Below are 14018 nucleotides of genomic sequence, written 5' to 3' on the forward strand. Positions count from 1 at the left end.
ATCGCGATGATTTTTTCATTTTTGAGCAAAAAACGGTGCAAAATGAATCTGAACAAGAAGAATTGCAACGGTTTTTAAAATCAAATAATTGTAATATAGAAATGTTAAACGACTATCCAAAACTTAAAAAACTTTTTATTAAATATAATGCAGCTCTACCAAGCAGTGCATCTGTAGAAAGAATGTTTAGCATCGGTGGCTCTGTATTAACACCACAAAGAGGGCATTTAAATGATGATACTATGGAGCAACAAATTTTATTAAAAATTAATAAAGAATTTCGATAAAATTTAATCATTTAGTTTGTAATAAACCTTAAATGAAATCTTGCTTACAATTTTTTAAAAGTTTTTCTTATGCAAAATAATTTATTAGTTTGTATTGTAAAAAAGTAACGGAAATTGTAACGACTCGTTACTTTTTAGTAACTGTAACGGTAACGAGTTACTTTTTAAAATTGGTAACGAGTAACGGTAACGAGTTACTTTTTAGAAAAAATAACGGTAACGAGTTACTTTTATAAAGTAACTTTCCCAACCCTGGTAATAATCAATATTGAATGCAATTGTGTGAAATTACTTTTTCAATTTTAAATATTTCTATAACTAAGCCGCGAAATACATATTCTCTTGCTGTAAAAAGTTATCGACGAACGAGAAAGAATAATGCCACGTGACTGTAAAAGATTTTTACGGCGTGATAAAAATGTAACATCGCCGATGCACCGAAAAGCGGCGGCTTTTGTCACGTATAAGCCGAGGTGAAACGGGATGCGCTTTACGCGCCGGAAATCCTCTTCGTTGTCGAGAGACTCGATAAAAACGCGTATGAAACCCGGTTTTAAAAATCTACGCGAATAAATCTCGGAAACGGAAGAGATACCACTTTTTTTTTTTATCTTCGTGTAATAAAATAATAATATTGCAAATTCGCAGAGAAATTGCATTCGGCGATAGACAGGAAATGTTGAGAATAATTCGATATTGAGAGAGATCTACTTTAGCGAGCCATAAATCCAAGACAATCTGATATTTCTCATAATGGTATAGAACAGAGATCAACGAAAACGCGCAACATTCGCTACAATAAAAAAAGGATGATGTAACTCTTGAGAAAAATAAATATATCTTTTATTAATTATTCAATTACTTTTTATTATTGCAAATTACGAGAGGGACAAATAATTTATCATGCATTATGAATATCATTTTAGTAAAAATATTTAATAAAAAATGTAACGCATACAAATAACGGCGAACTAAACTTTGACTTGATCATATCATTTGATTTACATAATTTTTTACACTTGACAGATTTTCGCCTTGTTCGATTTGCAAATTCACGAAAGCGCGTTCCTTTCCAAATTTTATATACGATATAAACAAATATATTAAATATAATTTATTATTATTTTAAAATGGAATTTTGAAATAAGAGCATTAAATGAGAGAAGCGAGAAAAACTCATATGAATCCGATTAATCTAAAAAAAAATCAGTTGTGATATAAATAAATATAAATTACAAATGCAGCAAGGATATAATTATTTAATCACTTTCTGTACATTCAGCCTTTGCTCGTGCCACGAGAATATTCTCGTTACGTCGATGCAATTACATATACTTCCTTTAGCAAATTCTCGGAAAAGATGAGTCGTGACATCTCTCTCGTCGCAGTTCCCTCGTCACGAAATTAAATGATTTCAGGACGTTGAGCTTGACGGCAAAGATTTCAGCGCCGTGGTCCATGACGGTTTGGAACAATGAAAGGAACATGTACGGAATTTAATGGAGATTTAGAAAGCTGATAAACTACTTTTCAGAAGAATACGAAAAGCGTCATTCGAAAGACACGGATAGCCTATCTAATCAGGACGATATTCTAAGAATCATTTATAAAGTTCTTTCTCTTTATCATAAAAAAGGAAATGTATAAAATACTATTGATAAAAATAATGTGAAAAGATTGCAGTGAGAAATTTGTCGGCTTTCTCTCTAGAAATATAAAGAACAATTTTATTAATATCAATGATATTAATAAAAAAAAAAAAAAAAAATGAAAAAAGCAAATAATAACAGAAAAATAGAAAAATATTAATATGTAGTATATCTTGATTTCAGATTACATATTTCTCAGCAGATATATGTATATCTATCTTAATTCGATAACAATATTTTAGGATAACTTTTGGGACTTGTTTGCAATTTGTGTTACAATGTTTGTACGCGAGTTGCATTTAGCACATGTAGGTACGCAATCGCGGATACGATTTAATACATTCAGTGTCATCTGGTGATCGCAAGATGAAACTGCAGCCTGTTTTTATCAGCTGGAAATATTTGCAATATATTGTAATTTTCTGAAGCAAATCACATCGTAAAATATATTTTTTTATTTCTGCAAGAAATTGAATATTTCTAAATACATTATATAGATTTATCGTTTTCGTCAAATAAATATTTATTTTATCTTATTCTTACATCGCCTATTTCATATCACGTGATATTCTTTTTCGGGAAGGTGTTGTTGCGAAATAAAAATACATCGTACGTACTATAATAATTATAATATTTATTATCACAAACTATGAGTTAAATCGTACACAATAATGTAAGAAAAGCCGTTCACAATAATTTGACAATAATTCACTCCAGTTCGTCATCCGTTCGTCGTTACAATGAAACGCATTGATCAACGCAAGCCTCAACCTCCGACAATAAGTCGATATAGATCGACTATTTTATTTAACGGAATACAAACTTTTTACAATTGCGTTTCCCTCAAATTTCACAATCAAAACCGAGACGAATCTTTTGGGAATCTGGACACGTGATCAGCAACTGTTTCTCTTGTCGCGATTTACAATGAGATTTTCCCTTCTCAGATTCTCTCTTCGTTGCTTATTTATTATTATACACGATATATCGAACGAAAATTTTTACGAAGAAGGCACCCTTTGACAGTGTGAATTATACACTTAAAATTAGATAAAAATTATATTGCTTCGTAGAACTACTATATACACTCGTGATCTATAATAATATTTTAGATGCTATATAAAATCTTTATATTTCGTGTGCTATTCAGTTTCTTTATCTTTTAATTTTCTTTATTTATCATTTCACGCGTATTATAAAGTGCACTTGTATGTCATCTCTTTCAAAAAATCATCTCTTCGTAAAATATATTTTTATATACATATATAAAGAATTATATATGTAATACATAATTATTTATATATATATATATATATATATTTATACGAGTATAATTGTGTATGTAATATAAATTGCGACGATGAAATTACAGTTTGTACATGATTCCGTGTAGTCTGCTTTCGAAATTATAAATATACTTTGGAATGTGTAGCGAAAATGATGCAAGTAATTTTAGGACGAATTTTCGATCAATTTAAATTCTAAACAATATCGTTTTTTTTTTTTTTTTTTTTTTTTTTTTTTTTTTTTTTTTTTGTCGACTATTCGAGGAGCTCATCAAACTGTAGTTTCAGCATGCTAGATCGAAACGTTCGAAATCTTTGAAATTTTTTTTTCTTTTTATTTTTCTTACTTTTTTTCATACGTTTCTCTCTTCGTCATGCGAACGTTACGTATACGAAACAATTATATTGCAATTTGTCTAAGGATAAAAAAAAAGGAAAACGAATTCTTGAACAATAACAAGGTGTATCGCGTGCTGCTAAGAATTACATAAATGCTCGATGGGCAAACGATCTCAGAAGTCAATCCGTGCCTCGATATTATACGACCATCTTCGTATAACGTTGTGGGGAAACCGTCGTAAACGGTTTCCCCTCGACACCGGCCTCTATCTCTGCAGCTTGGGTCATCGATAGTTTTTAAAAAACGTCACAATTTTCACAATGTATTGTATCATGAAAACACCTCCATCTGATACGATCGCTCGGATATCGATTCGCGTGAATTTATGTCACATTGAATCATTCGAGCTTCGCAAACTCGTCTAACGATAAGTAAAATATTTCATAAACGTCAGATTTTTTCGGCAAAATAACTTTTTCCTTAATTAATTTTAATTATTCTCGATCGCCGTATGATATATTTTCATATATTTATAAAATAAGTAAAAAAATATATCACGATTCTCTTATATGTAAGTCAAATATTTCCAGAGAAGAGGGGGGATAAGATAGACATTTTCTTGTCTCGAATCGATTCCGCGTCGACGTATCGCAATGTAACGTCGTAAATGAAATGGAAATGATTTATGCGTATTTATGCGATTGAGTGGAAAATCTGACAAAAACTCAGCGCGTCGTCGCGAGTAGATATTTTATATTTATTGCGCAGACTCGGTACGCTGTACAGTTAATAGGAAGTTTGGTCCGACAGTTTTGCAATTGACTGTGACTTGATCTCCGTCGACACCCCTCATCACATATGAATGGTCGCGGCCGTGTAACGGGCTTCTCCTCTTCGCCAGCTCCATTGGCTTGGACGATACTGAAAGTTCCATGATAAATAAAATCAATCATCAAGCGAGAAATAATTAATAATAACAAGAAATAATATTCAATCCTTGATAGAATCGATAGACAGCGAATAAGTAATCAATGTTTCATTGTATCCGTAATCAAGATCAATGCAAGCAATCGATTAATAATGAAGAAACACACAATAACCATGTGAAAGATCGAAAAGATCACTTGCGTAACACTATCATGTATTTATAATAATGTAATTTATATTCTTCTTACCCTAATCAGCATCTGTCCCGATGCGCTGTGAGGGTTGCGATAAGCGTACGCACCCCAAGCCGCGAGACCCGCCACTAAAGCGACGATGGTGAGAATGCCGATTACTCCCGAAACGCCCATATTCATATTGTTCGGAGCTGAAAAGTAAACGGAAACAAACCATTTTAATTAATTTAAATTATAATAAATCCAATTAGCATTATAATTATATATATATATATGTATATATATATATATTAGAACAAATATTGGGTGATTGCATAAGTTGCCCGATTTAAATATAAACTTCAATAGATTATATTTTAGAGATAACACTTTTATTAATCAATTATATAGTCTCCATTCTTTTCTACAATGGTTTTCCAACGATCTATAAGCTTGTCGATTCCATTTTTGAAGAAGGAACTTGGTTTTTCTTGAAAAAAGTTTGTAAGGTGGTTTTCGACAGCTTCCTCGGAATTGAGATTCTTGTCATTTAAACTATTCTGCAAAGACCGGAACAGATAAAAATCTGAAGGCGCAATATCTGTAGAATATGGCGGGTGCTGCAGAATTTCCCATTGCGACTCCTGCAGTTTTCCTGCAGCTTATTCCTTTCAGTCAGGAGATGCGGCAGCCACGTATCAAGCTTGGAAATGTATCCAAGCTTTTTTAAATGACGAAAAGCGGTTGAATTATCGATGTTCAGCCTCTCAGCAATATCCTCAGTTGTAATCCTTGCGTTTCTTTCCACTAAGGCATGCACAATGTCATCATCAATGCCAGAAGGCCGTCCAGAGCGGGGTTGATCCTCCATGTTGAAATCACCATTTCGAAATCTGCCAAACCACTTTTTGACTGTTCGGAGAGCAGGAGCGCGGTCCAAATAAACGCTTTGAATATTTTTTTGTGCAATCCCAACACTCACGCCTTTCCGAAATTCATATAGCATTACATGCCGCAAATGCACCTTTCGTTCTCCATTTTTAATGATTTCTCTTATGCACAAATGGACTTATCTGAACAATGTCCGACGCTAAATTGACATAAGACAACGTCATCTATTCGGTGTAAGCAACAATTACCACACGAAAACAATAGAACTCCGCCATGCAGTAACTTAATGCCATCTATGAAAATCGGGCACGAACTTATGCAATCATCCAATATATACATCGATTATTTCATCTACGATTAATGATCGAATAACACTGTTGAATCTGCCGAGTTAAAAGATCGCGAAAATTAATGGTGTCGCACTATTTTGTCAAACTGATGGACAAATCGCGACCAGCGTTAAACGAGTAATGGCTTACTGGTACTCTCTAAGGGACTGGTACCGGGTCTTTCCTGCTTGGCGCTCATCTCGTTGGCGGTGATCGACTTCTCGGGATGCACGTGACCGTCGTGATCGTACACGTCGCCCCTGTAGGTCGTGATCTGTGCCGGACAGCTGTTCGCCTCCATGATATTATGCGCGTCGCAGCCCTTGAGTAACCACTCCTGTCGCTGTCGGGATGTGCCGGTGCTACATTTTTTCAGCTCCGAGCACCACTTGCAATCGAATTCTGGCACCTTCGTCAGACAGTCCCAGCAGTTGTCGAAGTTGAGGCACGTGGGCAAAGCTTTTAGGTAGATGACCGTGCAGCTCTTTATGTCCTGCCGGTTAAAGTTGATGCGGTGATACTCGTAGATGGTCTTCCGGCGCACAACTGCAAAGCAAGATTCGAATTATTGGGCTGTGTAATTTTAGATATCTTTAGGTCTCTTTAGGTAAAAATAAAACTAGATGCTCCGAATATAAAAAAACATATTATATGTATATAAAGAATTTGTATGGATGTGTCTCTATATCTTATTTAGAGAATTTATATTATATGAATTTTTCAAATGTATAAAAGCTCGAATTAAATTTGAAATATCAATATCCGCAGATATTTATACCGGATGGTGCATATTTTCCGAGTGATAACTCCGGTTTACATCATATTTTGTGACTTTATTTACATTGTAGCATGTTTTATTCCATAGATAGATTTATAATTATAGACAGATGTAAGTTACATCAAAAATTTTTAATTGTTTCTAGAAGATTCGATGATAAATTAGCTATAATTATCATTCATCTCTCTTTTTCTTTTTCTGCCGCTAATCTATCTGTGCATGGAAATCTTTCTACGTTCCATGTTTAATAGCAATGATGCAAATGTTATTACGCGCGTAAATAAACGTCGTGACGTCGTTATATTGTATGAACATCCGTCTATAAACGGTAGAAAAACAATACTCACAGAACACGGTTCGGTCCATGATGTAGGCGTCGCTGAGGCCGACCTTGACGGGATGCAGCGCGTCCAAGATGTCCTCGATCACCAACGGTATCACCGAATAGACGAACACGATATCGCCGTTCTGATGCAAGGTCACCTGGAAAGTAAACGGGCCGGCCTTTGCGTGGTCCTGCAGTATCACCTTCTCCCATTCGACCGTAAACGCTGTACCTGTTGCGTGTGAATTCAAAAGAAAATATAATACCTCGTCGCTGCGGATCTCTCGCGAGCGTTTTGCGCCGTTTCTTTGCTACCAGTCGCTTAGCGCATAATTGCGAAACTATCGGCTCGGTGAGGCAGAACGAGAAAATCGGCTTACGATTAGAATTCGATGAATTTTTTTTCGACTTGTTAAAACGAAAGAACAGCGAGATAAATCGTTTGTTAGATAAGAATGGACATAAATATTTCGAGAAGCGTGCGAATTGCGGAGTCACTCGTTTTTTATAACAAGATTTCTGCAATTTTTGAAAAAAACGCGAGCTAATGTAATATATTAAACTATTGAGAAAAGAGAAAACGCGCGAAAGCGAATGGATTATAGCCATTGGCTTTGATCGATAGCGATTGACTGAATTGACTGAAGAGAAAAATGTAAAAACGGACGTCCTTCGGATGCTGCTTGTCGGAGAATCCGATGACTCACCGTTGTCAGCGTACTTGACGCAGCTCTCGTTCGACAGACGGGTATCGAAATTCGCCATGAGCGGTGCGATATACTGGGTGGCTGCTAACCAGCTATGCACGTAGTCGCCGGTGTACAGAAAACCGCCGGTGGCGATGGTAATGTTACGGACGTTGTACCCATAGAAAGGGAAATCGAACTTCAGCTTGACGGTCTGCAACGAATCGCGTGAAATTTATCTATAGTAGATTTATCCTTGGAAGAATCGATTTCGTTTTTTTATATATTTTGGCTGATTTCTCGTATAAATAACAATTACTTTATTAAGAAATAATCTCTCACCGCGGCGCGTCGATGGCTCTTGCTGAGTAAATTATTAACCCTGAGATCCGGATGATTATCCATGTCGACCCAATATTTCTTGCATATCTCGGCGTCAACGATAAAAGTACTGTTGTAATACTGATGCGCGTCGTAGACCGTCTTGGTGATGTTGTTCTGCGTGAGCGTGGTGTTGGTCACGTCGGAGAATTTGCTGATGGAGATGTCGCCGATGTCATCGGACTTCTCGGCGTCCTCGGTGCCGCTCGTCGCCGCGTTCGCGTCTTTCGCCAATTCCGTCTCCTTCGTTTGATTGTTGCTCTTGTTGCTACTGTCCACTGACGGCAGATCCTTGGGGACGGTGGTGATATTGCGCATCGACAACGTGCGATTCGTCCAGTCGTTTAACGTCGTCTGCGAACGATCAAAAGGGAGAGAGGGGTCACGGATCATTTCAATTTTACCCAGACTTTTTTTTACTAGAAGCCATATAACTAACAAACGCATTTCTTTCTCTTTTGGTTTCATAAACTTTAAGAGCGATTTTGTTGTGTGAATCGAGATCATTTAATTTTCGAAATAACTCTCTACCCAGTAAGCAATTTGATAACAAATTGTTGCCAAATTGGCATCAAATTCGCTCAAAACTTGGTAACAAATCCAGTGCCATCTGTGTCCGCATTAAGCTTGTGTTTTGGTGACAAAGCTTGTTGACATAACCTGACAGCAAATTGACGGCAAAAACCGAGCAAAGCTTGACATGATTTGACGTCAAATTGATGGCAAAAATCGAGCAAGATCTGCGCAAGACAATCTGATAGCAGATTGTCAGCAAAAACCGAACAAATTCTGCAGTTTTTGGCCATTCATATAAAAGTATATATTTAAATAGATTTAAAGCCTTAACCCTAAGTAACAAAATGATGATAAGTTTTGGTCATAAAATGACCATTAGATAATTAGACATTATATAAAATCATATATTAATATGTTAAAACATATAGGTAAATTCAAATAACTTAATTTATAAAATTGAAGATCTTTTTGGACAGAAATTGTTTGAATAAGTGAAAATCGAACAATTATCTGTCCGATTTGCAAAAAATCAATTCAATATCTGAATTTCCTGTATAAGAATTGTGTCAAAAATTGAACTGATAGAAATATATATATTATAATATTATTAGCATTTTGTAGGCTTTATATACACTCGTGACAAGAATTTGAATACGGGTATAGATAATGAATAACGCGCCGCATAGCGATAAGCGACTGAACTATTTTATAATACTTTGTAATAAGCTGCAGATTTTGTTCGGTTTTTGCTGCCAATTTGCCATCAGATTGCGCACTCTAGATCCTGCTCAGTTTTTGCCGACAATCTGATGTCAATCATGTCAGCAAGCTTTGCTCGGTTTCTGCCGCCAATTTGCTGTGTAGTTATGTTAGCAAGCTTTGCTTGATTCTTGCCGGCAATCTGCCAGCTTAATCGGTAATAACAACTCTTGTACCAAATTTGTAGCCTTTTTGCTGACAATAATTTGTAGCAAGCACTTGGCAATATCTGTTAGAACAGACCTGGCTGACTGGGTAGCTATTTATCGACAAAACAATTCATCATTGCACTTACCGTATCATCGACTTTCACCGATTGCGTCACCTTCTTCTTGGGGTCGGTGAAGTTGGCGGAAGTGATCTTGACGTCTTCGGCATCCTTGACCGATTGGACTGGAATGATCGGAGTGGAAGTCGCCTCAGTGGTCCTGAATTGGACAGTGGCTTCACTGGTCGAGTAGCCCGAGATATACTTTACGTCATATGTCGGTCGTGTATTGTTCGTGTTCATCGTCTCCAGCTGCGATGGCTGCTGCTGCTGCTGCTGTTGTTGCGGCTGTGGCGGTGGTTGATTCTTGGACGGCTCGTCCTTCTGCTCGTTCGTCACCACTAATTCGGGCGTCATCCGGCGTATTCTTCCTCCCGGCACATTCTTATCGCCGATCAATATGAATTTCCAAGTATCATAATGGAACGGCGATAAACTACGCTTGCTCTTCCATCCAACGTAATTATAATAAGAATCATCTAGAGTAAAAAGAAGATGGTTCTTATCGTGATTTCCAGATCTTGAAATATTTTTTAATTCCGAATAATATCGTATGGGAGCTGGAGAGAGATTGAAATAAAAATGACGATATCGAGGAATTTCATTCAGATTCTGCAAAGAAATGCCTTAAGGATTATTTGTCGATATATTACAAAGAAAAAAATTTCGGAGTCCTCCTTGTTGTATTTCAACATTCACTGAAGTGAGTGATTAATTTTTTTGAAGAAACATCCGGAAAAAAACTGATTGATAAATTATTGTTAATCAATCTTAATGCGCGGTTTTTTTTTTGGGTTATTATTATTATTATTTGTTTCAATCGATCTTATGGAAAGGTACGTGCGATATCCGCGCGAAAAAACTCATCTCTATTCGTCCCTGAGCTCGCGTTGCAATTATGATTCTACGCGACTGATTATTGAATAATAACTCGAGTCAATCTGTGCACACATCGATAACTGCATGACGTGCGTGCATTGTCTCAGCTTGCCGGTGTGATTCTCTTCGAGGGGATCGAGTGTCCATTTAATCGATACGTCTACGTCAAGCCTGTCAATGGTGTTCGAAATCAGTACGGATGAAGCGCGGATTTAACCTCAATTTCTACGCTCGCGATAACTGCGATAACGAGGATAATGGACAGTTTGACGGTAAAAATAATACGGGAGAAAAAATTTTCGCAATCGATGATCCATATTAGATTCGTTGACAGTATATCTTATGTTTAAAGAAATTAATATACTCTATATGTATCTCCTAGTCATAATTTATCGGCACAGTTTAATATAAAACGATGTATTGATTTTTAATTTTGACAGATTAGCATTATGGTAATTAATTTAAAAATAACGACTACATACGAAAAATCTATTTAAATGATTAAAAATGAATATATATATATATATATATATATATATATATATATACTGGGTGGCCCATTTTAATCCATCCAGTCGAATATCTCGAAAACCAAGCCCGGAAGAGAACAATTTTTCAGACAAAAGTTGTTTGGTTTCGAGGGGGCCATAAGACGGTACCATTGGTTTGACCTTGAAGAGTCATTTGAAGGTCACGTGAAGGTCAACTTTAGAATCTTAAATGGAAACCCCCATTTTTTATTTAATATTCTTGTAGCTTGCCTCGAGAGCTTTCCAAAACACTGTAATAAACTATTTTTTTATTAAGTACTTTTTGAATTATTTTATATTTTAATCTGACATATTTTGATATAAAAAATTAAATATTTCGTAAAATATTTAGTTTTCGATAATCTTACCGTAATACTTCTATGTACAGAATAATGAGACAAATCAATTAGTATAAAAAAAAAAAATGTTTTTAAGAAAATTATTTACAATGTATTTTTTTAAACAATTATTTTTTTTTGGCACTAATTAATTTGTCTCATTATTCTGTACGTAAAAGTATTACGATAAGATTATCGAAAACTGAATATTTTATGAGATATTTAATTTTTTATATCAAAAGATGTCAGATTAAAATATAAAATAACTCAAAAAGTACTTAATGAAAAAATACTTTATTATAGCGTTTTGGAAAGCACTCGATGTCAGCTACAAGGATACTGAATAAAAAATGGGGGTTTCCATTTAAGATTTTTAAGTTGACCTTCACATGACTTTCAAATGATTTTCCAAGGTCAAATCATTGTCATCATCTTATGACCCCCTTGAAACCACATAACTTTTGTTTGAAACATTTTTCTCTTCCGGGCTTGGTTTTCAAGATATTCGACTGGATGGACTAAAATGGATCACTCAGTATATATATATAATTTGTTAATAAATTTTGGTAATTAATTCCGCGATATAAAAGGATAATATATATATTTAGAACCGACGGTGGCAAGAAACGGTAAGTCAGATTGCACGATCGGCCGGATAGAGCAATAAATTGACATATCGAAGCGAACGCGTAAGCTTGACGTCGCAACGTAACGCACAAATCGGAATCAATCGCGATCAACCGGGAAATTTATGTCCTTTCGATGATTATACGCGTCTCTAAATTTGCTAATAACTAAGTTTTACTCGAAAAAATATATATTTAGATTGTGCGTCTTAATCTTGTTTTCGCGCAAAACTTCGCATCGGATTTAATCGAGTAATCGTGACTGCAATCGCAACAATTGCTATTTCGAAATAATCGTCCCAATTGTATAATCATTATCTCAGCTACGTAACTGGATTGTGATTTTATGATTACGCGAAACTCTCGCGGCCGATTTGGATTTAATATTTCACGCTGCTGATAATATAAATATGATATATACAATAAAACAAAGTATATATAAAATATTCCCGAGTAAATTGAATTGAATAGAAGCAGAACGAAGTTGACGTGCGCACAGAACAGCTGTGCCTCTCACAGTTATTACTTTAATGTTGTATACTGGAAGATCGCAGAAGAAATTGTTGCGAAGAAATTGTAAAATATGCTTAAAAGAGATGAGGAAGAAAGAGAGAGAAACTATTGCGACATGCACCCGAAATATTTGACTTGTTCCAATGTCAAATTTCGCGAATCACGCGAATTGGTGTGTTTTCGACACCGATAACATAAGGTAAAATTGTAAATGTTAAAATTACAATAATACCATCAGTAATCATATGTTACTGTCACAACGTAATCAAATCGTGTGATATTTTAAAAATGAACGGTACAACTGAAGAAGAAATCCTTATAAATCGATCCGAGAACAAAAATTTTTTGCTACTTGTCACTTTTTGAAAATAATGAAATAAAAATTAAATTATTGCGATAAGGCGCACGTTCGATCATTTGAAGTCGGGATATTAACGTGTCTCACGTGTCTACGCGCTAATCAATATCCGCACGATAAAATTGACATTTATACATCCGATGGATCCGCGTGTTTTAAAGTTGCGACGTTATACGCTGTTGATCGAAACGCAAGCCGGTTAGCCAGGAACGATGCGAAGAACGCGTTGGCGTCCCGACGCCTCCGCATCTACACGTGATATATTTAGACGGCGTGAGTAAAAAGATGCTCCGACATCGCCGTTTTTACGCCACAAATAAGCATGGCTAAGGATAAATTATACGCTTTTCGAAAAAAATCCTCTCTCTCTCTCTCTCTCTCTCTCTAGCAATGACAAAATGCAAAGCTTAAATGAGATTACCGTAAAAAAAACTTGGACCATTTTAATATTTGTTCAATGTTAATTAATATGGAGAGAAAATCTAGGCATAAATAATTTAATCGAAAACTTTTTTTTTATTATTAATTTGAGACAAGATTAAACAGCCAACATTTTTTGGCGATAACAGCCAATGGTGACGCGATTAAAATGATGACGATTATTTTTATCGATCGTATATTTATATCTCTGCTACCATTAACCTGATTACTCCAATTCTCCAATATAAAAATAACTTCGTATTTTCATACGCGTATCATTATATTGTCCCGATTTCGAATCTTTCGAAGGAACATTTCTCTGTCACATTCCGTTTCGCGAAATGGAAAATAACCGTGGTATTTTACCGCGTAACCTTGTAGCATCAATTAGCGTGGCATTCTCAATAAATGAGGAAAAGAAAAAAATATCTACCATTCGTGTATATAAATTGACGTTTATTACTTTATGTTATCCTGTGTGAAAGACGCGAAATGAGAAATAAAGAGTTAATTAAAGAGATATTAAATTTAAAAAAAAATGAATTTTATTGGAAGAATTTATGCTTGGCATCAATCTTTACGTACGGAAAATAAACGGGAATTTCTACGCAAGCGTGGAAAATTCACGATTTACGATGGGTTAATAGTCTGAAAAATAGCTGTCATTAACTACGAGAGCGATTACTTTCTTTCAAGCAAGATTGCTTGACGAAATTTTCAATGAATTGCAGATCAAACGAAATCGTTGAATATGAAATT

At 35.3% G+C, this 14018-nt stretch overlaps 1 protein-coding gene across 1 annotated transcript in view; it reads right to left on the reverse strand.

Moving 5' to 3' along the window:
* Positions 1–2550: 2550 nt before the first annotated feature.
* The window catches only part of L(1)g0289 (lethal (1) G0289), a 42834-nt gene continuing 31366 nt past the window's right edge, over positions 2551–14018 (reverse strand). Inside the window, exons 8-14 of the mRNA XM_070302182.1 lie at positions 9623–10074; positions 8014–8406; positions 7693–7885; positions 7008–7217; positions 6033–6428; positions 4738–4874; positions 2551–4483 (exon numbers count right to left, since the gene is read on the reverse strand). Coding sequence (XP_070158283.1) covers positions 4415–4483; positions 4738–4874; positions 6033–6428; positions 7008–7217; positions 7693–7885; positions 8014–8406; positions 9623–10074 — 1850 coding nt within the window. The 3' untranslated portion in view covers positions 2551–4414. The remainder of the gene's footprint in view (positions 4484–4737; positions 4875–6032; positions 6429–7007; positions 7218–7692; positions 7886–8013; positions 8407–9622; positions 10075–14018) is intronic.

The sequence above is a fragment of the Polyergus mexicanus genome, unplaced genomic scaffold (genome assembly GCF_030449975.1).
Source record: "Polyergus mexicanus isolate NDT 795.1 unplaced genomic scaffold, iyPolMexi1.0 SCAF_9, whole genome shotgun sequence".
NCBI classification, from domain to species: domain Eukaryota; kingdom Metazoa; phylum Arthropoda; class Insecta; order Hymenoptera; family Formicidae; genus Polyergus; species Polyergus mexicanus.